The sequence below is a fragment of the Ctenopharyngodon idella genome, chromosome 22 (assembly GCF_019924925.1).
Source record: "Ctenopharyngodon idella isolate HZGC_01 chromosome 22, HZGC01, whole genome shotgun sequence".
Classification (NCBI taxonomy): domain Eukaryota; kingdom Metazoa; phylum Chordata; class Actinopteri; order Cypriniformes; family Xenocyprididae; genus Ctenopharyngodon; species Ctenopharyngodon idella.
This window is the reverse complement of record NC_067241.1, coordinates 15,976,471-16,003,886: the sequence shown is the minus strand read 5'-3', so window position 1 is coordinate 16,003,886 and position 27,416 is coordinate 15,976,471. Positions and strand designations below refer to the sequence as shown.

Here is a 27,416-nt window from a genome sequence, read left to right as displayed (position 1 = left end):
GGAATGATGGGAAAAACCCTCTGGTGTGCCGATCCAGCCTTGACAACCCTCAGTTGACCGGTGCTCTCTGAACTCACTCATACTTCATACATTAGGAACAAGTGTGAACAATTTATTATTATTATTTATTAAAACATCACAGTTACTGAACTGGCCTCAGTTTCACCCGTAAACACACAGAAACACACGAGAGCCTGAGGAATTATTAAAACAGTTTAATGAATCGTCATCTCAGGATTTTAGCTAGTTTACAACAGGAAATATATTTATTAATCCATTTATTTCACATTATACAGAGCGGCTGTCGCCAGTTTAAATGCGTCTATAAGTTTGTGAAAATGAGTCTGAAATGAGAAACCGAACTCAAACGTCGTAATCACACAAACTAAAGCAGAAAACACTTTGGTTGAATGTTGTAGACTGAGCGCAGTGCATTATGGGTCGCTGTAGCTTACAGCGTGATGTTTGTATGGATTGTGGGTAGTTTTGGCTCAGAGAAGTGCAGTGTTCATGTGTTTAAAGCCCCATTGGTTCAGATAATCTGAATCTGTATGTACAGCTGTAGAATATTAATAATATTAATAATAATAATACTCATCAACACACACACATAATAATCATTAAATGATTTACAAATCACTGCAGCCTCTCTGTGACTGAATGAATCTAATCTAATGCTCTGAATCTCTCTCACACACACACACACACACACACACACACACACACTCACACACACGTGTTTCTCTCCCTGTGCAGTTTAAAGTGTGTATTATATGTAAACAGTAGCCCTATAGAGACACTTCACAATGAGACACACACGCATTCAGTGTTCAGTGTGTGTGTGTGTGTGTGTGTGTTAGTAAAGTGCTCAGTGCTCATGTCTCATGTCTATATTGCCTCAGACATTGTGTTACACTCACTGAGCTCACAATCGCCATGGAAACCACCCACATAAACACCTTCATCTTCTTCATCATCATCATCGGTAGCAGCGGCTCACACACACACACACACACACACACACATTAAGGCTAGTTCACACACGTGTTTTCGCTCTGTCGCTGTTTCAGCCGTCCGACCCGACGATGAACCGTTGCCATGGCGATGAGGTAAGCGTCCCGCCCACTCCATAGAAACCAGCGTGACTGAAATATTATCTGATGCATATTTACATGTCAATGAGCTGCTGGCGTGAATCTGAAGATCATCTGGTGACGGGAGCTTCGACACGCCGGACGCTGTGAACTGACCTTCACACACGTGTGTTTTACAGTCTCTCTCGCGCCGGGATCCAGATGTACGGCCCGGACTGTTCCTCGATCACGGACTTCACGCGGTGGTAGATCTCCTCGAAGCTGTCGCCCTCCACGATCGCTGCACAAACACAGGGTTATTATAGTTCACTAAAACTACAGCCATGAAAAAGACATTTGTTACTTGATGGAGGGAAGGAGACGTTGTGTCGAATGAAGGCACTAGGGGTCGTACTTGGGAGCCTCAATTACCTCTGAGGATTCAAAAAAGCCATTTTTTGAACTCATCAGACGAGTACAGAAACAGTCCGTTTGGACGTTAATCATTTCTGTGATGTTTTGATTCAGTAATTGAAGCTTGACCTTCTTGATCATGAACTGAATTCAGCTGAATACTGACTCTATTGTCTTCTGTAGAGCTGCTTTAGAGTTGAAACCGAATGTTTCACAATTGAACTTTGCAGCATTAACTCTGTTATTGAACTTTGGCTTTTTTGGCCATTCAACGGATGGTTCAGTGATGTGGCAGGATGGACACAACGTCTCCTTCCCTTCATTAGAGAACAAAGGTTACACTAGTAACAAGACATTCCCTTTCTGTCAGTTATTTTGATGTTGTGTCAAATGGGGTCCCTAAGGAAAATGCCACAGCCTAAACCGTTAAGAGGTTCAGGAGATGCAGATTTCGCCAATACTCTGCTTGCCAAATTACAAATGCACTTGCAACATCCTAACCTACCCAATGCCTCAAACAAGCCGTATAGTCCTTCGTACCACTAGGGACAGTACTCAAGTAACTGGTTCTACTCGACCTGCTCTGAGCGGGACGCGAACCGTGGTCTCCGATGTGGGAGTCAGGCGCCCTAACAAGGAGGCTAAAGACAACAGCCTCTAGCGTCAGTCGCTAGAGCACCTCTTGAGATCAGGGGAGTGAGGTTTACATGCACAGCTCTTACTGGCCTACGACAGTTACACTCACTCCCCCTAAACCTCAATCCCATCTGGATCAAGGCACCAAATGTAACCGGTTATACTCGACCCGCTCTGAGCGGGACATGAACCGTGGTCTCCGGCGTAGGTGTCAGGCGCTCTAACAAGGAGGCTAAAGGCAGCAGCCTCCAGCTTAAACGTACAGTGGGAGTAGATCACTTCAGTCGGATTTCCTTGACCTTTTCTATTCTTTGATTTTTTTTTTTAAGGAAATATCAACAGCTAACACAGACCAGAGCGGAAGCGCTCTTCCTCCCAGATGGGAGAAAGAACACTACGAAGACCACATCCTACCCGAAGGGGAGATTATTATGTGGAGAATACATCACATGGACTTACCACCCGGGAAGTACCACATGTGGAAAGAAGTCCAACCTAAAAGAGGGGAACTACTACAAACGCAGTGACTGGTAGCAGAGACGGAGCTCTGCCTAGGGAAAGACACAGGTTTACCAACAGGGAATCTCTACATATGGAGCACCTAGCTCCAGTACACGGGCTGACCCGGCAGGGGCATGCACACACGAGTACTGGGCCTGACATTCCTCTGACAAATTGGACTGCCGAAGGGTGCTAAGGTCAAGGTACATCCAGGATTCTCTGGTCTGGGAACTCACTTGGACAAAAAGCGCATGTTATCGCCTCGTGGAGGGGAAAGGCACTGTGCAAACGGTACCTGACAACACATGGGACAAAACTGGCTCAACCTGGACATTGTAATATCTCGCAAAGGTGTCGCCCAGACCGCCGCTCTGCAGATGTCTGTTAGAGAGGCACCATTGGCTAATGCCCAGGAGGATGAAACACTCCTGGTGGAGTGTGCTGGGACTCCAAAGGGGCACGGCATGTTCCCCTGTGCCTGATGAAGCCAAGGCTATAGCATCCACTATCCAGTGGGCCAACCTCTGTTTGGAGAAAGCCTTCCCCTTCTGCTGTCCTCCAAAACAGACAAAGAGCTGCTCAGACCTCCTGAAGGCCTCCGCACCCTCCAGATGAATGCTCAAAGTGTGTATTGAACACAGCAATGATAAGGCTGGGTCTGCCTTGTCTCGAGGCAGCACTTGCAAGTTCACCACTAGATCCCTGAAAGGGGTAGAGGGGACTTTAGGCACATAGCCCGGTCGGGGTTTCAGGATTATTTGAGAATGCGGACCAAACAAGGCACATTTCGCTGACAGAGAATGCCTGCAGGTCCCCAACCCTCTTGATGGAAGTGAGTGCAGTCTAGAGCACCATCTTCATAGAGAGGGCACTTTGCTCTACTGACTCCAGTGGCTACTGTAGGCCCAGTAAGAGGTCTCATGAGGGAATAAGGCATGGCCTAGGAGGATTCAACCTCCTGGAACCTCTAAGGAACCTGATAAACAAGTCGTGCTTCCCTAATGATTTTCCATCCACTGCATCATGATGTGCTGCTATGGCAGGCCACATACACTTTTAGGGTTGAAGGGAACAGCCTACCCTTCAACCTCTCCTGCAGGAAGGAAAGCACCAACCCGACTGCGCATCTCTGGTTCTTCTCCACAGGAAGCACACCAATTAGCAAACACTCCACTTCAAAGCATATGCCCGCCTTATAGATGGAGCTCTAGCTTGAGTGATGATGTCTATCAGCGCTGGTGACAGACCATTCAAGTCTTCCGTGTCCTGTCCAGGGGCCAGATGTGGAGGTTTCAGAGGTCTGGGCGCGGTTTCCAAATTGTGCTCTGTCCCTGAGAAAGCCGGGGAGGGGCTGTCGTTAGGAGCATTCGAGAACCAAGTCCGGTTGAGCCAAAACAGACTTGCTTTTCGTCCTCTGTGACCTTGCACAACATCTGTGCAGGCAGGCTCACTGGGGGAAACGCATACTTGTGCAGACCCCGGGGTCAGCTGTGTGCCAGTGTGTCTGTGCCGAGGGGGCACCAACGCAACGTTGAAGTCACCTGGGAGCTCCACTGGACATAACGTGTGAGAGGTCCGTGGGGATTCACCCGGTGGAAACACTCTTGCTGTGGCCCTCGTGTCACTCTGAACACTAGCTCCACTGCAGGTAGCGGCTGAGGAAAGACAGATGCGACCACAACAGTGCCAACACGAGCCATTCACGCAAGCGGCCCAGACACGTGAGGCAGAGATCGTGGTTGAGAGATATTGACCGCGCCCAGGAATACACAAATGGAAAGGCATATTTAAAAAGACTCTCGCTGTTTGTGCAAGCTCTTTTAGGGAAACTGCTCTTTTAGCAGAAGCGCCAAGGGGAAACTCTCAGCACTTATCTGCGCTCGCTCTTTTAGGAGAGAGACCGCTGTAAAACACTATATCACTCTTTCCAGCTAGAACAGTTCTTTTAGAGGTGAAGATTGGAATGAGCTTGTTTATGGAAGACATGATGGGGAGTGGCAAAAGCAAATTCCACTCACCAATTCTCAATGGCCTTTTCTGAATTCTCCCAAGTATGACCCCTAATGTTGTCATTCAACACAACAAAAGTGACTGACAGATAAGGAACTTATTTTATTTCAGCTATTTGCCAAGGCAATATTTCTCAATTTAGTTTAGTTTAACTTGATGGACTAAATCATATCAGAGCACATTTACATATGGATGATGATGATGATGATGATGATGAAGTTTCACCTGAGAAACACTCGATGAAGTCCTGCTCCAGTTTGACGGCTCTGTCTAAAGCTCTTCGGGCCTGTTCCTCCGTCAGACGCTTGTTAATGTCTCTGGAATCAAGCAACAGCTGATTACATTGTGACAGTGACACTAATGATCTCAGCTAATGATCATGTGCTTTATATCAGTGTTTAATTTGAGTCTGAATATCACTGTGCATCACTTTAATAGCCATAATGAAAGTGACAATTAATAATTTGCCTCATATGTGGAAAATAACCTAAACAAGAACATTCAAACTGTGAACAAACACGTGTACAGTATTCATGACAAAGACTGTATCAGTCGCTGAGCATGTGTTTTTAATAACATTAAAATGGTTTCATCTGGATTCATTTGATTATACACTCATCCAGTATGTAACGAGTGTGAGAGACAGCAGTGCAGAGACTCGCTCGCTCTCCTGATTGGCCACGATTTGAGAGTGTTTGTCATGACGAACATAATTACTATTACCAGATGTGAATAACATGATTAAAATGATGCATATCAGGGTTTAAGACACATACACACACACTCACACACTCTCACACACACTTTTGCACACACACACACACACACACACACACAGAGACTCACAGTATGTTCTGCAGGGACGAGGGTCTTATAAAGATGGCGATGGGGTGAAGTTGTGCGGCTTGTAACCTCCTCACTGCATTCGCCGAAACATCCAAGATACAGTGTTTCCCTTGCTGAAAACACACACACACACACACACACGGCTCATAAGTCTCCCCTCATCCATCTGTCTGTCTGTTCATGCGTCTGTCTGTCTGTCTGTCTGTCTGTCTCTCACCTGTTCAGCCACCTGTCTGACGCTCTGGACACTGGTTCCGTACAGGTGGCTGTTGTACTGTCCGGCCTCGATGAATCGGTGACTCTGAATGTCTTTCTCCATCTGTTCCCGTGACGACACAAAGTGGTAGTCACGCCCGTCCATCTCGTACTCGCGCTTCGGCCGCGTCGTGTCTGTCAAACACAGGAAGTGTCACTAACGAGTCTTTGTGCTCAGAATATAATCAGATCAAACACTGAGTCATTTATAAGACTTTTTATCATAATATGTGGATTTAGCTTAGCATTCTGGATGAGGTCTGAAACTGTCTATTACTAGAACTTTATTGAACCGAAGTGAATGGAATTTAACTGAATTGAATTTGTTTCATAATTGATAAACTTTGCAACATTGACACTCTTATTGAACTGAATTGAATCAAATTTAACTGAATTAAATTTGTTTAAAAATTGATGATTTTTGCAACATCAACAATATTATTGAATTGAATGGAATCAAACTGAATTGAATCAAACTGAAGTTAATTGAATTTGTTTCATAACTGATGAACTTTGCAACATTACACTGTTATTGAACTGAATTAAATTGAACTGAATTGGGCATCTTACGCGGGACACAGGAGCCAAACTTGTCCGGGAACTCGGAGAGGAGATCGTCATTGACGCGATCTTTGCTCGGCCCGAGGATAATGACTGGACGTGCGTAGTGCACTGCAGGACAGGAAATGACATCACAGTCACAGTGTTATTCACCATATGACTGGTAACATTTTTAATGAATTCTACAATAACACCACAGTACTCCCTGCAGTTTTACACCAAAATAAAAGCTCTATTAAGGCCAGACGCTACAGGCAAAAGCATAATTTTTCATCCAGTGGTCAATTTTGAGATATTAGTCTATTTTGCTCCCATAACATGTCCTCTCTCAGACTAGTGGACAGAAAACATCCAAAATACACATTTAAGTGTTTATTTTAGTACACTTTATCTCTTTGTATCTGTAAATTTCAATCTTGAGTCAGAAATCTCCAATTCAGCAGCTTAACACACACCAAACTTTACAATTTTATTCATATCTATATTCTGAAGGTTTGTTCATATATCATTTGCCGGATTTATAAAACATTTTACTCCTAAAAACATGGTGAAAATGTATTTGATTTCTGTCTGCTGACAGTATTTTCTGATTCATGGAGTGATAAAAAGAGAAATCCTCTGTAAAAACCTTTAACTTTAATATGTCACCAAAACCAATCAAGAACGAGGCTTTACCCAATGTTCACATTATTGTTCTGGAAATTTAAGCAAACTAGTGCATATTTAATTATATATTTGCATATTTAAAAACTTGTAATACAAAAAATGTTTGCAAATCTTAATGTAATTAATAGTATCAGAGCGTTTTATCTTTCGAACTCTAAGACTCACCTTCAGTCTGAATCACCGTCTCATAGCTCACGATGTAATCGCTGCGTCCTGAAACACACACACACACACACACACACACACACACACACACAGGATGTCAGAGTCACATGAGCTACTATGAGCCACAGATCAGTGTGAAACACTCACTCACTCACCGCTGACGGCTTCTCTGCCACGAGTCTTCAGACGGGACCATTCCTTCCTCTCCACCCTACAGGAACACACACACACACACACACACACACACACACACACACACACTCCTGATCAGCTGCTGTGTGTGATGTTCAGATGTTCAGAGTCACTGGTAGTCTGATTCTTGAAGCAGAAACACTGTGACACTTTCACAACATTCATCTGTTTGATTGATTGGTTCTGATTCAGCCAATCACGTGAGTTTGGGGCGGGACTATCTGTTTATCTGAGCAAGTCTTTGAGGATGCGTTTAATTCCCCCTGGAATTTTCATATTTATGATTTGGGAAGCCGTAATTATGATGTCAGGTGTGTTCAAATGACTTTGATCGGAGGATGATGGCGATGTACCTTTTCTAAAACTGTTCTCACTGTTTCTAATTCTGACTTTATGGTAGCGTTCATGGGCGTTCAGCTCGTACATACTATTTTTCGGACATGACATGAACACACCCTGAGACACTTTTAATGTACTGATGATGATGCACACACACCTCCTCTTGCTGGGTATGTATCCGGTCTCCTCCAGTTCTCCGTGTGGAGACAGTTTTCCGGCCTGCCACCATTCCTCATCACTGCAGTCAAACACTTGCAGAATATCCCCAAACCTGAAGCTCACAGCCTGCGACAGGAAGCCACAGTCTGCCGTTTTATCGTAGTCAAACAGAGCCCTGAAGACATAGGAAAGACAGTTTATGTTTAAAACAAGAACAAATACAGTATCTGCCAGTTGAGTCAGAAAAATAATTTTACTTTCCCTTTAAATTAAGATTTTGAGGGAATAAAAAGTTTGTTTTGAGTTTGTTTCTTTATTCAGTACCTGATGAAGAAGCTTCTCTTTCCGCTCCGTAATGACGCCGCTGCAGAAACTAAACTGCTGTTCATCAGCTGCTCACGCAGGTCATGAATCTTCGCTTCGAACCGGCTGTACTCTAAACACACACACACACGTGTCAGGCTTGCTGGGCTCTGATTTGTCAGTCCAGCTGTTTTCATTATTCTAGCATGTGCTGCGTCTCACCCTCGGGCCTGTACTGCGTGATGATGGTGACCGTCTGTCCTGCGTTCTTCAGCGCCGCTGCCGCCTGCTCGTGTGTCGCGTGACGCAGATCCACGCCGTTCACCTGCAATAGAAACACTGAGTGAGTGACAGTCGAACAGCGTGACTCAGCAGACGTGTGTGTGGATCAGACGTACACTCAGGATCTGATCTCCTTTCTTCAGCTCTCCACTCAGATCAGCTGCTCCTCCCGCTAAGATGAAGGAGATGAAGATCCCCTCACCATCCTCACCGCCCACGATATTGAAGCCCAATCCGGTGGAGCCTCTGAGAATGACCACACGCCGCGGCTCCCTGATGGACAACAACATACGAGTCAACGTGAGCTGATTATGTAGCCCCGCCCCTTTTCAGTCTTCCATTTTGTATTTCCACAGCATGAAGGTAAGATCTTAAGGATTTATGAATAAACAGCTCGTTATCTTCTCAGTCTACTGATATCTGTTATGACATCCGCTTCAAACATTACAATACTCATGATAACTTTTGTTAATTCTACAGTAAATCCACGTCACCAGTTAATTACTCTTCGGCAGTGATGCCGCTGAAGTTCAAACACAAAACTCTAAAGATGGCTGTGTGCTTGTTTCTCTGGAGCATAAGGTCTATAGAAACAATAGAAGGTGTCTATATGTGCTCATTTGCATATCTGCATAAACATGAGTGTGGTCACCTGGGAATGTCCTCGTCTCCCAGCAGCAGGCCTTTAGGGATAGGCGAGTAACGGCGTGGAGACGAGGGACTGAGGGCTTGTGGGTAATCAGACATGTCCATATGAGGAGGATAGGCTGCAGAAACACACAGACGTCAGAGTGTGTGAGAGTGGGAGTGTGTGTGTGTTTTTGTGTATATGTATATGTGTGTGTATGTGTGTGTATGAGTGTGTGCGCTCACAGCTGGTGATGTCAGGAGGGTTGTAGGCGTCTTGATGATGAAGATGAAGAGTTTTGGCTACTCTCAGATAAACAACCTCCCCTGTGTTTTTCAGCGCCGCTACAGCGTCTTCATGCATCACGTCCTCTAGATACATGTTATTCACCTGAACACACACACACACACACACACAACACTACATTGAACAGACTTTGTCTTGTTTTCCAGCACAAATATCTATACATTATTAAATCAAGATACATTTACTGGAGAAGCAAAATGTAGAAATGTATCAAAATGAAGTGAGTTTGTGCTTAAAACAAGAACAAATATCTGCCAGTGGGGTCAGAAAATCAATCTTATTTGTCTGTTGCTCACGTGCTCAAACTCACAGCGAGAATTTTGTCCCCAATCTGCAGCCGTCCGTCTTTATGCGCTGCTCCGCCTTCGATGATCTTGGTGACGTAGATGCTGTTGTCTCCCGGGACGTGCTGGTTCCCGACGCCGCCCGCAATGCTGAAGCCCAGACCTGTGGCACAGGAGCGCAGCCAATCAGATGAGCTGAATACATCAGCTCCGCCCACCTGCTGCCCCTCACGCACCTTTAGGACCCTTGATGAGTTTCAGCTCTGTGATTCTCTCCGCGGACGGTTTGTGTCGCAGCACGTAGAGCCGGACGATCGGCCCCGCCTCCTTCAGCGCCTCCACCGCGAAACTGTGAGTGACTTCACGCACATCCACGTCATTCACAAAGAGAATACTGTCGTTCACCCTGAAAGACACGGGAAATCCTGTCAATGACCCTTCACCCCATTCCATTACAGCGACTGACTGTGTGTGTGTGTGTTTTACCTCAGCCGGCAGTCCTGTGCTGCGGCTCCGCCTGGTATGATCTTAGTGATGAAGATACTGGGATCGTCTCCTATGTGAGGGTTATCAGTCCCACCGGCTATACTGAAGCCCAGACCAGAGTTACCCTAAACACACACATACACACACACACACACACACACACACAATGATGTTCATGCAGAAGTGATTTGATATGATCAAAGAGCTGAAAACAAGATATGTCTCAAACCCTCTCCAGTGTGATCTCCTCATATTCAACGTCTCCGTCCATCCCGTTCATCTGAGACAGAGAGAGACAAGAGAGACATTCAATCATCTGTACTGAGAAAACATCATTCATCAGTATCTTTTAATGTCTGTCCTGATGTTATAATCAACATGGTGACATCACCAGCACGTGATCTCTGATGGACTCAAATCTCAGATGAGTCTCAGTGACGCTCACAGACGTACGAGCAGAAACCACGAGTCCTTCATCACAAACGCTAAACTGAATGACCATAAAGACTTTCATCAGCCTGAAACTGATGTGAAGTGAAAAACTGGAAGGGGCGGGGCTTGATCCGATCATGATGATTGATTGGACAGTGAAAGTGTCTCTATATAAAACATCAGCTGCCAAGAGAGGAAACAACTTATTAATTTCGGAGCATTCGGAGTAATCGGAGCAAGTGACTTGATCTGAATAATGACACTATTATCTTTTTAGAGTCGCTTTACAGCTTAAAAATTTTGTTTGTCTCATATGTTTGTTACCGTGAAGCTGTTTTGAAACGATCTGTACTCTATAAAGCACTGTAGAAATAAAGCTGACTTGAGTTTTTCAGGAATCAGCCGCTCACACACACACACACACACACACACACACATCAACAACATCATCAAACCACGTTACAGACTCACAACTGCTCTCCTAAACAACCTGAGAGAGACGAGCGGATAATTAACATCCTGACTGTTTCAGTAACGGAGCTGAAGAACTTTAATTAAAGTAATTTGATGAGTTCTGCTGTTACAGCACTGCAGAGACTGCAGCATCACACAGAGAGACAGACAGGACAGAGACAGAGAGAGACAGACAGGACAGAGACAGAGAGAGACAGACAGGACAGAGAGAGAGACAGACAGGACAGAGAGAGAGAGACAGACAGGGCAGAGACAGAGAGAGACAGACAGACAGGATGGACAGAGAGAGAAAGACAGAGCAGACACAAAGAGACAGACAGGACAGAGAGACAGATAGGATAAACAGGATAGACACAGAGAGACAGACAGGATGGACACTGAGAGACAGACAGGATGGACACTGAGAGACAGACATGATGGACACTGAGAGACCGACAGGATGGACACAGAGACAGACATGATGGACACTGAGAGACAGCCAGGATGGACACTGAGAAACAGACATGATGGACACTGAGAGACAGACATGATGGACACTGAGAGACAGACATGATGGACACTGAGAGACCGACAGGATGGACACAGAGACAGACATGATGGACACTGAGAGACAGACAGGATAGACACTGAGAAACAGACATGATGGACACTGAGAAACAGACATGATGGACACTGAGAAACAGACATGATGGACACTGAGAGACAGACAGGATAGACACTGAGAGACAGACAGGATGGACACTGAGAGACAGACAGGATGGACACTGAGAGAAAGACAGCATGGACACTGAGAAACAGACATGATGGACACTGAGAGACAGACAGGATAGACACTGAGAGACAGACAGGATGGACACTGAGAGACAGACAGGATGGACACTGAGAGAAAGACAGCATGGACACTGAGAAACAGACATGATGGACACTGAGAGAAAGACAGGATGGACACTGAGAGAAAGACAGGATAGACACTGAGAGACAGACAGGATGGACACTGAGAGACAGACAGGATGGACACTGAGAGAAAGACAGCATGGACACTGAGAAACAGACATGATGGACACTGAGAGAAAGACAGGATGGACACTGAGAGAAAGACAGGATAGACACTGAGAGACAGACAGCATGGACACTGAGAAACAGACATGATGGACACTGAGAGACAGACAGGATAGACACTGAGAGACAGACAGGATGGACACTGAGAGACAGACAGGATGGACACTGAGAGAAAGACAGCATGGACACTGAGAAACAGACATGATGGACACTGAGAGAAAGACAGGATGGACACTGAGAGAAAGACAGGATGGACACTGAGAGAAAGACAGGATGGACACTGAGAAACAGACAGGATGGACACTGAGAGAAAGACAGCATGGACACTGAGAAACAGACAGGATGGACACTGAGAGAAAGACAGCATGGACACTGAGAAACAGACATGATGGACACTGAGAGAAAGACAGGATGGACACTGAGAAACAGACAGGATAGACACTGAGAGACAGACAGGATGGACACTGAGAGACAGACAGGATAGACACTGAGAGAAAGACAGCATGGACACTGAGAAACAGACATGATGGACACTGAGAGACAGACAGGATAGACACTGAGAGACAGACAGGATGGACACTGAGAGACAGACAGGATGGACACTGAGAGAAAGACAGCATGGACACTGAGAAACAGACATGATGGACACTGAGAGAAAGACAGGATGGACACTGAGAGAAAGACAGGATGGACACTGAGAAACAGACAGGATGGACACTGAAAGAAAGACAGGATGGACACTGAAAGAAAGACAGGATGGACACTGAGAGAAAGACGGGATGGACACTGAGAAACAGACATGATGGACACTGAAAGAAAGACAGGATGGACACTGAAAGAAAGACAGGATGGACACTGAGAGAAAGACAGCATGGACACTGAGAAACAGACATGATGGACACTGAGAGAAAGACAGGATGGACACTGAGAGACAGACAGGATGGACACTGAGAGACAGACAGGATGGACACTGAGAGAAAGACAGCATGGACACTGAGAAACAGACATGATGGACACTGAGAGAAAGACAGGATGGACACTGAGAAACAGACAGGATAGACACTGAGAGACAGACAGGATGGACACTGAGAGACAGACAGGATAGACACTGAAAGAAAGACAGGATGGACACTGAAAGAAAGACAGGATGGACACTGAGAGAAAGACAGCATGGACACTGAGAAACAGACATGATGGACACTGAGAGAAAGACAGGATGGACACTGAGAGACAGACAGGATGGACACTGAGAGACAGACAGGATGGACACTGAGAGAAAGACAGCATGGACACTGAGAAACAGACATGATGGACACTGAGAGAAAGACAGGATGGACACTGAGAAACAGACAGGATAGACACTGAGAGACAGACAGGATGGACACTGAGAGACAGACAGGATAGACACTGAGAGAAAGACAGCATGGACACTGAGAAACAGACATGATGGACACTGAGAGACAGACAGGATAGACACTGAGAGACAGACAGGATGGACACTGAGAGACAGACAGGATGGACACTGAGAGAAAGACAGGATGGACACTGAGAGAAAGACAGGATGGACACTGAGAAACAGACAGGATGGACACTGAGAGACAGACAGGATAGACACTGAGAGAAAGACAGGATGGACACTGAGAGAAAGACAGGATGGACACTGAGAAACAGACAGGATGGACACTGAGAGACAGACAGGATAGACACTGAGAGAAAGACAGCATGGACACTGAGAAACAGACATGATGGACACTGAGAGACAGACAGGATAGACACTGAGAGACAGACAGGATGGACACTGAGAGACAGACAGGATGGACACTGAGAGAAAGACAGCATGGACACTGAGAAACAGACATGATGGACACTGAGAGAAAGACAGGATGGACACTGAGAGAAAGACAGGATGGACACTGAGAAACAGACAGGATGGACACTGAGAGAAAGACAGCATGGACACTGAAAGAAAGACAGGATGGACACTGAGAGAAAGACGGGATGGACACTGAGAGACAGTCAGGATGGACACTGAGAGAAAGACAGGATGGACACTGAAAGAAAGACAGGATGGACACTGAGAGACAGCCAGGATGGACACTGAGAGAAAGACAGGATGGACACTGAGAGAAAGACTAGATGGACACTGAGAAACAGACAGGATGGACACTGAGAAACAGACGGGATGGACACTGAGAGATAGTCAGGATGGACACTGAGAGAAAGACAGGATGGACACTGAGAAACAGCCAGGATAGACAGACAGGACAGAGCATGGCAACATCTGTTGAGTCCTCTGGGAAAATTCAGTTTCCTTAGCAAATAACATTTCCATGGTAACAGTGTCAGGCACTCACAGCAAAAGATTACACACACACACACACACACACACACACACACACACACACACACACACACACACACACACTTAAGTGGCATTTGCATCTGTTTAATATTCATGAGTCCAGAATTAGGCTGCGTCTTTATTAATAAACATCCAGATATAAATATCCAGACAGTGTATTTTCTTTTGTTGCTAAGATGCATCTTTACATGCAGTTATGATGTCATGGTCAGTGTTATTTTAGTATCATTGATATATTATAGGCACCTATTGTAATCATTGCCGTTCTTCTTCTTCTTCTTCCGTTTCCGCTCTGGAAGTCTACGGCAGTTTCATAGAACCGCTTGCGGGAAACTTATGAAATTTGGAATACAGTTTGAACTGTATCCATAGCAAATTTAGAGTCTCTAACTCAATCCCTCTAGCGCCACCAGCTGTCCAAACTTGCACTCATGTTTATGTTAATAACTATTGAACCATAAGGGCTAGAAACAAAATTCAAAATTCCAATTTTTCCTCTGATTCCTTGGCTTCATTTTCCGCCATGAAAATGTTACCGCCATTTTGAATTCTCCGAAAAAACTACTAGGCCGTTTTTTACGAAAATTTAACCAGCTCTTCAGACCATGCTGACAAAAATGTATGTACTTCAAGTCGATTTGCCAAACTGTTTTCGAATAACTCACAAACAGACCAAACTTGGTACATGTTGTCATAAGCATGACATAAAGTTACATGCTGCGTTTCGGCACAGCGCCATCTACTGGTCCGGAGATACAAAAATGGTTATTTTTGCTAATAAGTTATGAACAGTTTGTCCAAAAATCATAAAACTGGTCTTTTTAGATTCAGGTCGTCATGCCGAGTTTAATGGCATGACGATTTCCCATATCAGCCATTTTGGGCGTCAACCAATTTGAATTTTGTAGTAAAATGCTATATTTTATGAACACATTAGTGTATTGTTACGAAACTCGGTATGGGTCATCAGCACGATGCCCTAGAGGAGCCTGAGAAGTTTCAAGCCAGCGCCACCTAGTGGTAAAATCAAATGTTCAAATGTTTATAACTTTGGGTGTGTTGACTTTTTTTCACAGGAGTCATGTCCTTAGACTCTTGAATCCTTGCTGAGTCCAGCGAGACCAAACATGCTAGGTTTTGCCTTATGGTTTGTGCAACATGGTGACTTAACACTTAAAAAACCTTTGCGATTATCTTCGAAACCGTTAGTCTGATCGAGACAAAACCACCGTAGGAAATTCAGAAATCTGGCTAAATGCTAGTGCCCAAATGGCAAAATTTTGATAGTAAGTGGCAAAAAAAAAAAAAGTCCAATCCAAGTTGCCCAAGGGTCATTTTTTATGTGCTCATACATATAAGTATTTATAACTCCAAAATGAAATGAGATATTTTCACCAAATTTGACACATGTATGGGCTCACCCTGAGGACACATGAAAAAATGGTGGGATTGTGCCTCTTGGTGGCTCTATAATTGAACAAAACATGAAATTGTCATCAACTACAATACAGTATTATGACATAAAATGCAATACTTTATGAATGCACTGGTGTACCATTACGAAACTCTGTGTCATCAGCAACATGCCCTGAAGGTACTCGAAACAAAGTTGAGGCTTGATGCCAAAATGACTGAGGCTGTATCTCTGCACTGCTTTCCCTGTAGACACCAAACTTTGCATGTTTCATTGTCACCTCACTCTGACCACACCACATCAGTTTGGTCACAGCGCCACCTGTTGGTCGACTGTGATAAACCTCTCAATCACATTTCTAATGACTGTATTTATGATTTTTCAGCCAATTTGTCTAAAATCATCTTAAAAAGTCGTTACTAGCTTGTTGTTGCAGCTGGTCTGACGCTCACAGTGGTGTTGGCATGGTTTATCGTGCTCTTTGTGCTTGGCCCCGTAATTGCTGCTTGCAGCTATATTCATAGTTTTTATTAATATTTTGGATCAGATTTTATTTTTATATTTTCCATTTTCATTTTATTTTTAGTTAAAGTTATTTATCAACTAACCAAACCCATAACCCTGCAGAAAGAACCAGTCTAAACCAGCTAACACTGGACAGGCTACAGTTATAACTAGCTTAACCAGTACCAGAGCAGCATCAGCCATCAGTCTAACTAAAATTTAGCTGTAGTTCAGTAGCATGTTATACACACACACACACACACACACACACACACTCCTGCATGAAATCACAGTGATTACACCATGACAACATCTTCACAGGCTGTATCACACCATCACTCTGGTTACCATGGAGACGATGCAACGCTCAGCAGAAATCTGGCAACTATCAACAAGAACACAGTCTGACCATAAAATACAATGTTTACCATGGTAACCTCATCACAACTGCCATGGTGAATTCTGTCACCGCTGTATTCCTTGGAGTAACACACACTCACACAAACACAAACACACACACACACACACACACACACACAAACACACACACAGCTGTCTCTCACACACAGTTGTCTCTCTGTCTCACACACACACATCTGTCTCACTGTCTCTCTCTCACACACACACACTCACAGCTGTCTCTCACACACACACACACACACACACACACTCACATACACACTCACTCACACACACACACACACAGCTGTCTCACTGTCACACACACACACACAAACACACACACTCACATACACACTCACACACACACACACACACACACAAACACACACACACAGTTGTCTCTCTGTCTCACACACACACATCTGTCTCTCTCTCTCTCTCTCACACACACACACACACACACACTCACAGCTGTCTCTCTCTCTCACACACACACACACACACACACACTCACAGCTGTCTCTCACACACACACACACACTCACATACACACTCACTCACACACACACACACAGCTGTCTCACTGTCACACACACACACAAACACACACACTCACATACACACTCTCTCACACACACACACACACACACACACACAAACACACACACAGTTGTCTCTCTGTCTCACACACTCACACACTCACACACTCACAGCTTTCTCACACACACACACACGTTCACTGTCTCACCATCATTCTCTGTCTGTGTCTCTTAGCTTTGCGCACGTTGCTGATGAATCTTCGGCCCATCTTCTTTGCGTACCAAACGGAGACGAACATGACGTCAGAACCGCGCGATTACATCACACACACATTCACACCGACTCCGAAACAAACCGAATCGATCAGAGTCCTAGAGAGAGATTTCAGAGACAATCCACCACCCGCTAACCACTGAGAGATGATGATGAAGATGATGATGATGATGATGATGGTGGTGAAGATGATGATGAAAGTGATGGTGACAGCAGTCCCGCTGTGTCAGTGTCGTTTCATCTTCTGCTTCATCCGGAATCACGAGAGCAAAACGAGCCGAGAGACGCACAGAAATGAGCTACAGACGCGCTCGAGGAGCTTCATCCTGCTGCCGCGAGACCGTCACACACACACACACACACACACACACACATTCCTTCTCTCCCGCGCACTCTCTCTCTCTCCCTCGCTGGAAAAAAATGTGAAGTGGTCCTGTTGCTATGGAGACCAACATCCCTGCCATCACTATGGCAATATTTGTGCTGGTGTGAGTGCAGGAGAGGGAGAGCGAGAACGAGCTGTCTGTCTGTTCACCTGGAGCTCCGCCCACAGCCCTGCGTCACATGACTCCTGTGGAAACATCTGGACTAACACACCTGTGCTGACAGACATCTGACGAGCTGTTCCTGACGCAGACTTCATGTGATCAAATTCAGTGACTAGTTCTCCCTCTGCAGTGTCCACAGGAAATTACATCACAGCCAATCAGATTGGAGCTGCAGCGGCCCTTGTGCGTTTGGGAAGAGCGTTGGCAAATGTTTTGTTCCCAAATGCAGGCTATAAGCGAACCAAACCCAAACAGAAAGAAGCGTTTCTGACCTGCTGAAACGAGTAGCCAGTAATTCCACTATCACTTCCTGCTGAACCTACATAGGTTTGTAACTAATTTGCATAATGTCAGCTCATTGGCTGCTGGCGAACAGCGTCTGCTTTGCCCCGCCCTCCAACACTGTAGTTGTAGCTGAGATTGATTCAGTAAAACCGACACCATCGTTACTGTTCTAATCACTGTGTTTCAAGTGCTGAGGAAGAGCTGAGATTCAGATATGGTAATGAGCGTTTGGTTTCCGACCAATCACAACATACTAGGTCATCTGACCAATCAGAGCAGAGTAGACCAATCACAACAGACTGGGCCATCTGACCAATCAGAGCAGAGCAGCTCTCAGAAAGGCGGGGTTTAGAGAGACCGAATCCTTGATCTAACCGTTTCAGACACTAAGAGAAAAGAGCTGATGCTGCAGTGGATATTGTGAGTGTTTTTTGACCTTGGATGAATGTGAACCTGTTGTAGGAGAATCCCAAAACAACATTAGGAGCTTTTAAAATAGCATAATAGGAATCCTGGAATGGCCCATTCACCAATGGGCTTAAAATAAAACAGAAAATGATGAAAACTTCATTGGGACTCACACTGATGTAGATGACTGGAGGACGCTTACCAGAGTGGAGGTGGCGTAGTACGGCGCGTGGCCACTGGGGAGCAACACTGGCTGCAACACACACAACAGCAGGACTAGTTACAGGAGAGGACGGGAAGTTACACAACTGAGACTGTGAAATGTGAAACATCATTCAGAGCGTTTGACTGGAGAGACGCGACACACACGAGGACAGACGGGTCTGAGAGAGAGAGAGAGACGGGTCATGTTCACTCAACCATGGGTTAACTAAGTTAACAGACATCAAGCACACACAGCTTATTCACTTCATCTGTTCAATGTCCTGACAGTAGCTAGCAGGGCTGATAATACATTTAAAAATCCAGAAAAATTAAAAATTCTGAAAAAATAAAACCAATTTCGTAGGGCCCTAGTGGACCAATCACATCACAGCTCAGCCTCTGACTGTAAGAGAGGAACCCTGATACCTTGGCAGGTGACATATGCATCTGGGGGGTGTAACCGTGGACACCGTCGATGGGGGCGTGGCCAGCGTCACTGAGGTGCAGCATCTCTGCGGACTTTCCTGTGGTTAGGTGGGTGGGACTGTGCTGCAGGGGCGGAGTCTCCTCATCATGGTAACGGTACTTCTGCAGAGACCAAGGAGAATGGACGCGTTTAAGGCCGTTCACACCGAGAACGATAACTATAACCACAGTTTGTAAAATCTTTCTAAATGTGAAAGAATAGCGAAGTCCACACCACAACTATAACAATAACAACACAGAGGACTGGTATTTTTGGAATGACTTTCAGAACGATTTTTTCCAGCTGCTGAACGATAAAAACATTGACAACCAATCAGAATCCATCCTGCTTTAAAGAGCTCGAGCATTTAAAGCAACAGACGACAAAACTGCAGCGCACTTATAATAAACAAAACGATATTATATGCTAGTGTAAACGCTGATATAGTTATCGTTACACTTATTATAATTATCATTAAAGTTATCATTAGTTATTATAATTATCGTTATCATTATAGTTAATGTTATAGTTATCGTTATAGTTGTAGCTATTGTTATCATTACAATTATCGTGATAGTTATTGTTTAGTTATTAAAGTTATCGTTATAGTGTTCAGTATCATTATAGTTATCGTTATCATCAGTTATTGTTAGTTTTCGTTATCATAGTTATCGTTATAGTCATCATTATCATTATAGTTATGGTTATGGTTATAGTTATCGCTATCATAGTTATCGTTATCATTATCATTATAGTTAACGTTATAGTTACCATTATAGCTATCGTTATAGTTATTGTTACAGTTATCATTATAGTTGTTGTTATATTTATCATTATAGTATTATCATTATAGTTATCAAAGTTATCAGTATAGCTATCATTATAGTTATCGTTATAGTTAGATCTAAAGGCTTCCGCTCAAATGCTTCCAGTGACAAAAAAAATTGTGCGTGTGAATTACTTTACATTTAAATAATCAAACTGTTTTTTGAATTGGAGCGAATCGTGTAGTAAAAGCATCATCACATGTTCCTGCATCAGTGGTTTAAAAAACACCTCAAATACTGACAAATAAGTTTCAGAATCAAAATCATAAAGGCATCAGCTCATCAATAACAATATAGATCACGAAGAAATACGGATTATGATGTTACGTGTATTGAAATAAGGAGGCACAAAACCTAATATTTAACATGCAATCTAATAGTGTTTTATTTATATTCATGTTGGTTTAACATGTTTTTTTAATCTAAAAACTTGATTTTAAAAAACTGAAAGTTTGAAAGTAACGATTCTAAACAGTAACAATTAAAAAAATGTAATAACTTGAATACAGATATATAATGAATAAAATATACAATAAAAATAGTAAATATAAAAATATAATCAAATATAAAAACAAAATAGTAGATAATAATAATAATAATACACATCTGAATGACCTGAAACATTTGCCAACATGAACTAATGTGTAATAAAAAAAAAATGATTTAGAAATATGAAACTAAATAGTAGAGGGGCATGAACCACACACACACACACAGAGGATTGTGGGATTGGCCAGACGGGGGCGACACAGAGCTGCTCAGTATTCCACTCAGCGCCCACTGCAGAGCTGATGATGATGATGTCATCAAAGTGGGACGACACTCCAATCAGACCCTCAACACTGCGCTCTCATGCATACTGTGTACATACAAGCGTGCATGAGTGAAACACACACACACACACACACAACACACACACACAGCATCAATCTGTTAATCTGTTCCACTAATATTATACCTGAGAGCAGAAACACATGAGAATCACATGAATATGAATCTAAAATTCATAACCGTCATAAACTCACTCAAGTGTGTGTGTGTGTGTGTGTGTGTGTGTGTGTGTTTCCCACGCTCGCTCTCTCTCATTCAGTGCACGATGCTGGTCTGGTCGCCATGGAAACTGGCTCGGATAGCATGGTTGCATAGCAACTGACATCATCAGCAACACAGAAATAAAGATGAAAGAGAAACAAATGACGATTTTCAGATTTATGAATGTGTGTGTGTGACTGCAGGATTTGAGCTGAACTCCACAGCATTAAACCTAGTTAGTGTTGTGTTTGTTTGGTTCCTGAAGAGTGAAACACTGTGACGCTTTCACAAGATTCATCTGTTTGATTGAGTGGCATGTCAACTTCTGACTCAGCCAATCACGTGAGTTTGGGGGCGGGGCTATCTGTTTATCTGACCAATGAAGTGTGTGAATGGACCGTTCAGGAAACATGTTTCAATCAGCATTTTTGCAGTTCTATTTAGTGACGCTAATGATGCAGAAATACTCAATTCACCTTTAAAATGACTCGACCGATTCATCAGCTGATCCTGAAAATAAACATTCACACACAGAGGCTTCTGAGTCCATTTACCTCAAGACAAATACAAAGATCTGTCATGAAATTCTAGATGACGCCATCCTTAACTCAATCTGCTCACAATCACATCATTCTCTATAGGGCACAGCGGATTGGTTCCTGCTGTATCAGTAGCCAATGAGCTCGCTGCTCAACCTTCAAATACTTGGTCAGCATTTTCTGTAGCAGTTGCAGCGCTTTCAGAAACCCTCCACCTTCCCCTGCTCCACCTGTATAGATCTGCTACGGGTAATTCATGCATGCTATTTTGTACAGCAGCAGCATGTTTTACATGCTCACAGCAGTGTGTTGTGTATGTATTGGCAGTAGCAAGTCCTGTACTTGCTCTGCAGCAGCAAAAACCAACAGCAACAGCAGCAATAGCAGCAGCAGCAATAACAGAATCAGCAGCAGCAATAACATCAGCAGCAGCAATAACAGAATCAGCAGCAGCAGCAACAGAATCAGCAGCAGCAATAGCAGCAGCAGCAGCAACAGAATCAGCAGCAGCAACAGAATCAGCAGCAGCAACAGAATCAGCAGCAGCAACAGCAGCAGCAGCAGTAACAGAATCAGCAGCAGCAATAGCAGCAGCAGCAACAGAATCAGCAGCAGCAATAGCAGCAGCAGCAGCAATTACAGAATCAGCAGCAGCAATAAGCAACAGCAGCAGCAGCAGCAACAGAATCAGCAGCAGCAATAACAGCAGCAGCAACAGAATCAGCAGCAGCAATAACAGCAGCAGCAACAGAATCAGCAGCAGCAATAGCAGCAGCAGCAGCAGCAGCAATAACAGCAGTAGCAACAGCAGCAGCAGGGTAGCAGATCTATTCTGCCAAGACCAAATAAATCAACATTGTCATATCTATCACCATGCCAAACACTCTGAGAGCTGTCATGACAGAAATATATTTCGCAATACAGTTTCAAAGCAGCTTTACAGAAAATCATGATGTTTGTAATATCTTAATATCTTCATGCCTCATAGTTGCATTTATCGGATTAGAGCTGGACGATAATATAGTTACATTTTGCAACAGTCTAATGATCTACAGCTAAACAGAGAGAGCTTTGCTGATAATCAAGCCAACATTTCATTACTACAAACAGATGTTTAGACGCACAGGATAGTGGGATATCACAGGACACATCGATCAGATGAAGGATCTCATTGGATTCGGACGGGCCTCTGTATGCTGCCTACAGAGGAAGCCTTTCTCAGCTTTCGGATGCAGTCGACATAAAAGCCAGCTCTCTTAAAGGGACAGCCCACCCAAAAAATTATAATTTCCAAACCTGACTGACTTTCTTCTGTGAAACACAAAGAAGATATTTTGAAGAGTGTTGCGAACCAATCAACATTGGACCCCATTCACTTCCATTGTATGGAGCTTTTGAGTGATGCCTAATTTATGGTGATCACTGTTAATAAAAAAGAGCTACCAGGACAGTTATCAGACTAAGAGCCAATGAATAAATGTGGTGAGCTGGTGGAAGTTCTTGCATAAACCGGGAACTAGAGGCAAACAAACACGGCGCGCTTCTGTATCTGTGAGATCTGGTCAGGCTGCTGGAGCAGATCCACACGATCACGGACCCATGATGAGACAGACACCAGATCTCAGGAGCGTTTGCCCATGAAGACACTGTACAACCAACTACATGATGCCCAACACCACACTGAGATCTGCTGCTCCACCTGCTGGATCGTCATGATGGATCATTTACCATCAAACCAGGAAACCGGGAAGCATGCAGCACAGACCAATGAAACACACAACTGCACTCTATAAAGAACACACTGACAAATGTGAAGTCATCATGAGCATAAGCTAAAGCTGCATGTGTCCTTGTGGAGACTCAGTTTTGGAAAATGTTCCAAACAGAACAGCAAAAGCAGATTTCTACGAATAATAATGATCTACAGTAATTAATATCAGCGTCCACACCAGTTCTGTTTATTTGAAGCGTGCTGCAGTATATAACAATAACTATACCGATAACTATAATAAATATAACGATAACTATATTAGCGTCCACACCAGCGGGCAATATCGTTGTTTATTTGAAGCGTGCTGCAGTTTATAACAAAAACTATACTGATAACTACAATGATAACTATATTAGCGTCCACACCAGCAGAAGATATTGTTCTATTTATTTGAAGTGCGCTGCAGTATATAAAGATAACTATAACTATGATAACTATATTGAAAACTATGATAACTATACCGATAACTATAATAACTACAACAATAACTATATTAGCGTCCACACCAGCGGACAATATTGTTCTGTTTATTTGAAGCGTGTTGCAGTTTATAGCAATAACTATACCAATAAATATAACTATAACGATAACTATATTAGCGTCCACACCAGCAGAAGATATTGTTCTGTTTATTTGAAGTGCGCTGCAGTATATAATGATAACTATACCGATAACTATGATAACTACGAGGATATCATTCTGGTTATTTTAAGCGCTGCAGTTTTGTCGTCTGATGCTTTAAATGCTCGAGATCTTTAAAGCAGGATGGATTTTGATTGGCTGTCAATGTTTATATCAGCTGGAAAAAAATTGTTCTGAAGTGATTCTAACAATATCATTCGTCTGTGTCGTTATCTTTTATAGTTGTGATGTGGACTCTGATACTCTTTATTTTAATGTACTAAAATAACAAACTAAAATAAAAACTATACAGATATATAAAAAACTTTATTAAAAAAAATAAAAAAGGAAATATAAAAATAAAAACTGACAGACAATATTAATAAAAACTATAATAAGTATCTTAATTATACTAAAACACTGCAGCATGGCCAAACACACACACACTCACTCACACACTCACACACACTGACACTCACACACACACACACACTGACACTGACACACACACACACACACACACACACACACAGGTGGAAATCACCAGTAATACTAAACACACACATTAAACTGCTCACACATCTTCAGAGAGAAGACCAGCACAACTCACACACACACACACACACACTGTGTGTTATATAAAGTGAGATGAGACACTCCGCACACACACACACACACACACACACACACACACAGCTGTATAAATGAGACGAGAGCTCAAGACGACAGCGGCGCTGATCACGGGCGCGTGCAAACGCTGCAGTATTTAGACACATCGCGCGCGCACACACACACACACACACACACACGCGCGCGGGCTGCAGCGGTCTTACCTTAGTGGTCACTATACACAGGCAGTCCATGTCAGGACTGAAGGGCGACAGACGCGCTGAATCCCCCCCACCCTCCCCTGTCTCTCCCTCCGCCTGTCGAGCCTCCTCTCCTCACTCTCTCTCTCTTTCTCTCTCGCCCGTCTCACGGCTCGCACGGGAGAGACAGACGGGTGGGGGGACGCGAACAACAGAGCGACGCGCGTGTGAAAACATGAGCGGAAACACGGAGAGAGGCGGTGGATGACTACTGTTGCCATGGCAGTGATCAGTTGTTGCTCTGGCAACTGTAGAGCAGTTGCCATGGAGACTGAGAGAGGCTGTTTGACACGCGGGGTCAAAGTTGAAACCCTAAAGACTAGAAGTACGGAAGGATCTTCATCTGCAGTCCAACAACCAGAGCGTGAGATTACACTGCAGAGACAAGAAAATACTACATTCTGTTCTACTTTCATTCACGTTTAAAGTCGTCATGAAAGGGAAGTTGCTCTAGTCTTTTTTAACTATTGTGACGTATATCTAGAACAAGAACAAATGGAGGTTAGGGTTATCATTTTAGTTATGGTTATAGTTAACATTATCATTTTAGTTATGGTTATAGTTAACATTATTTCCATCATAGTTAATGTTATTGTTTCAGTTACGGTTGGTGTGAACGGGCCTGATTCACTGATGGGCTTTTATAGATTTTGACTGTCTGTGCAGTAGAAAGGCAAACAAAAAATTTAAATCAGTGTGACATGACTAGAAAAACACAGAAAGGGCCGAGGTGTTTCCTTTTGCCAAAAACTTCAACACCCATAATGCACTTCTGATTTTGGCTCCACCCCTCTGTCCATGGGTGGGAGTGCAAAAATGCAGAAGTTTGATCAGTAGTTTTAACAAAAGCATTTTACGTAATTTATTGGACTTTTGCTGACACAATAATCAAGGAAATCTGAGTGTAGGCAACACAGAAAGAGTTCATTTACATACTACTGACATTATAATAATACAAATCTTCAGCTGTGATTCACACACACACACACACACACACACACACACACACACTCACCAGTCCCGGTGTGAGCGCTCGACCTTCGGATTGATTCTCAAACACCGTCAGCTCATAAAACTCCTGAATGTCTGTGGGAGAAACACACACACTTGATATTAAACTCACCATGAAAACAAAATGGACAATTCTTGTTTTTTTTATGGAATATTTCAGTGTTTATTCTAAATGATTTATCGGAGCACATCATTATTGTGTTAAATTCATGTTCCTGGTAATCATAATATCTTCTCCTCCCTCTTGCAGCATCTCTTCTCTTCTCTGATGACGAGGGCGGGGCAACCTGTCACTCACATGAGATCCACCAATAGCAAACCACAACCATCCAATCAATTCCCCACAGACAAAATCAAGCCCCGCCCTACATTTGTTCTTGTTCCAGAAGAACAAGAGTTCCGAGTTTCACTCGGATATACGGCACAATAGAGGAGAAAAGACCAGCACAACTTCCCTTTCAAGTTTCAACACATTTCAGCATGTTGTTTTGGTTAGTGTTGGAGTGTGTGTGAATCAACAGTGTCTCGTCTGCCAGCAGGGAATCCTGACGCTGATTGACAGCTCTATTCATCCTCAGGAACCAATCACACGCAGCTCATCTGCCAGGACACGCCTCCAGATCTGTCTAATCTGATGATGTCACGCATGTAAATCTCTCAATGACAGATTACACACTAAATATAGAGAGTTCACACTGCCACTCACGGCTGATTAGCTCTGTGTGTGTGTGTGTGTGTGTGTGTGTGTGTGTGTGTGTGTGTGTTTTACTCACCCAGCAGAGCCTGAAACAGGTCACTCTGAAAGATGGTCAAAAGTCTTTCCGCGCGACTCCTGAATCCTTCATCACCTGCTGATTGACAGGCTTCCATGGCCTGCAGCGCTCGCTCCGTATCTAACACACACACACACACACACACAGATTAAACACACACATGTAACAGTGACCCTGAACATGACAACACACCACCAGCACACACAAACACATGACGAGCAGACCTGAATCATTCAGAGCTGAAAGTGTCTCACCTTCCCGTTTGAGAGGCATGTCAGCGTGTGGCTCTCTCTGATGAGTCTGTCTCCAGCTGTCGTTTGATCCTCTGAACTTAAACCTCTTTAGGGCTTTGAGCCGCTGCCCCGCGGCCTGCTGGGAGATGGAGTTCAACCTGCCATCAGAGTCAGTCAACCACACGCTTCATCAAGACAATACGAGTGTGAGACAAACTCACCGCTGTTATGATGGAGCTGAAACGACACGATTCGACCCGTCC

General features: G+C 43.8%; 1 protein-coding gene across 4 annotated transcripts; it reads right to left on the bottom strand.

Annotated features, from left to right (window-relative positions):
- Window positions 1-200: 200 nt before the first annotated feature.
- dlg4b (discs, large homolog 4b (Drosophila)) lies at window positions 201-27,208 on the bottom strand. Of its 4 annotated transcripts, XM_051879217.1 has the most exons (22): window positions 27,175-27,208; window positions 26,921-27,040; window positions 26,152-26,222; window positions 19,438-19,599; window positions 19,010-19,060; window positions 10,336-10,386; window positions 10,107-10,231; window positions 9,857-10,026; window positions 9,647-9,783; window positions 9,276-9,420; window positions 9,055-9,169; window positions 8,519-8,675; window positions 8,343-8,445; window positions 8,142-8,253; window positions 7,816-7,992; window positions 7,283-7,338; window positions 7,128-7,175; window positions 6,306-6,407; window positions 5,698-5,870; window positions 5,481-5,593; window positions 4,860-4,951; window positions 201-1,374 (listed from the first exon to the last, which is right to left on the bottom strand). In XM_051879217.1, exons 1-22 carry the CDS (start codon window positions 27,191-27,193, stop codon window positions 1,268-1,270), a joined length of 2,406 nt encoding a protein of 801 aa, XP_051735177.1. In that variant the 5' UTR covers window positions 27,194-27,208; the 3' UTR covers window positions 201-1,267. The 4 variants fall into 4 exon arrangements, with proteins under 4 accessions (XP_051735177.1, XP_051735178.1, XP_051735179.1 ...); XM_051879218.1 differs by lacking the exons at window positions 26,152-26,222; window positions 26,921-27,040; window positions 27,175-27,208 and adding an exon at window positions 25,101-25,304; XM_051879219.1 differs by lacking the exons at window positions 19,010-19,060; window positions 19,438-19,599; window positions 26,152-26,222; window positions 26,921-27,040; window positions 27,175-27,208 and adding an exon at window positions 18,102-18,164.
- Between the last annotated feature and the right edge of the window lie 208 nt (window positions 27,209-27,416).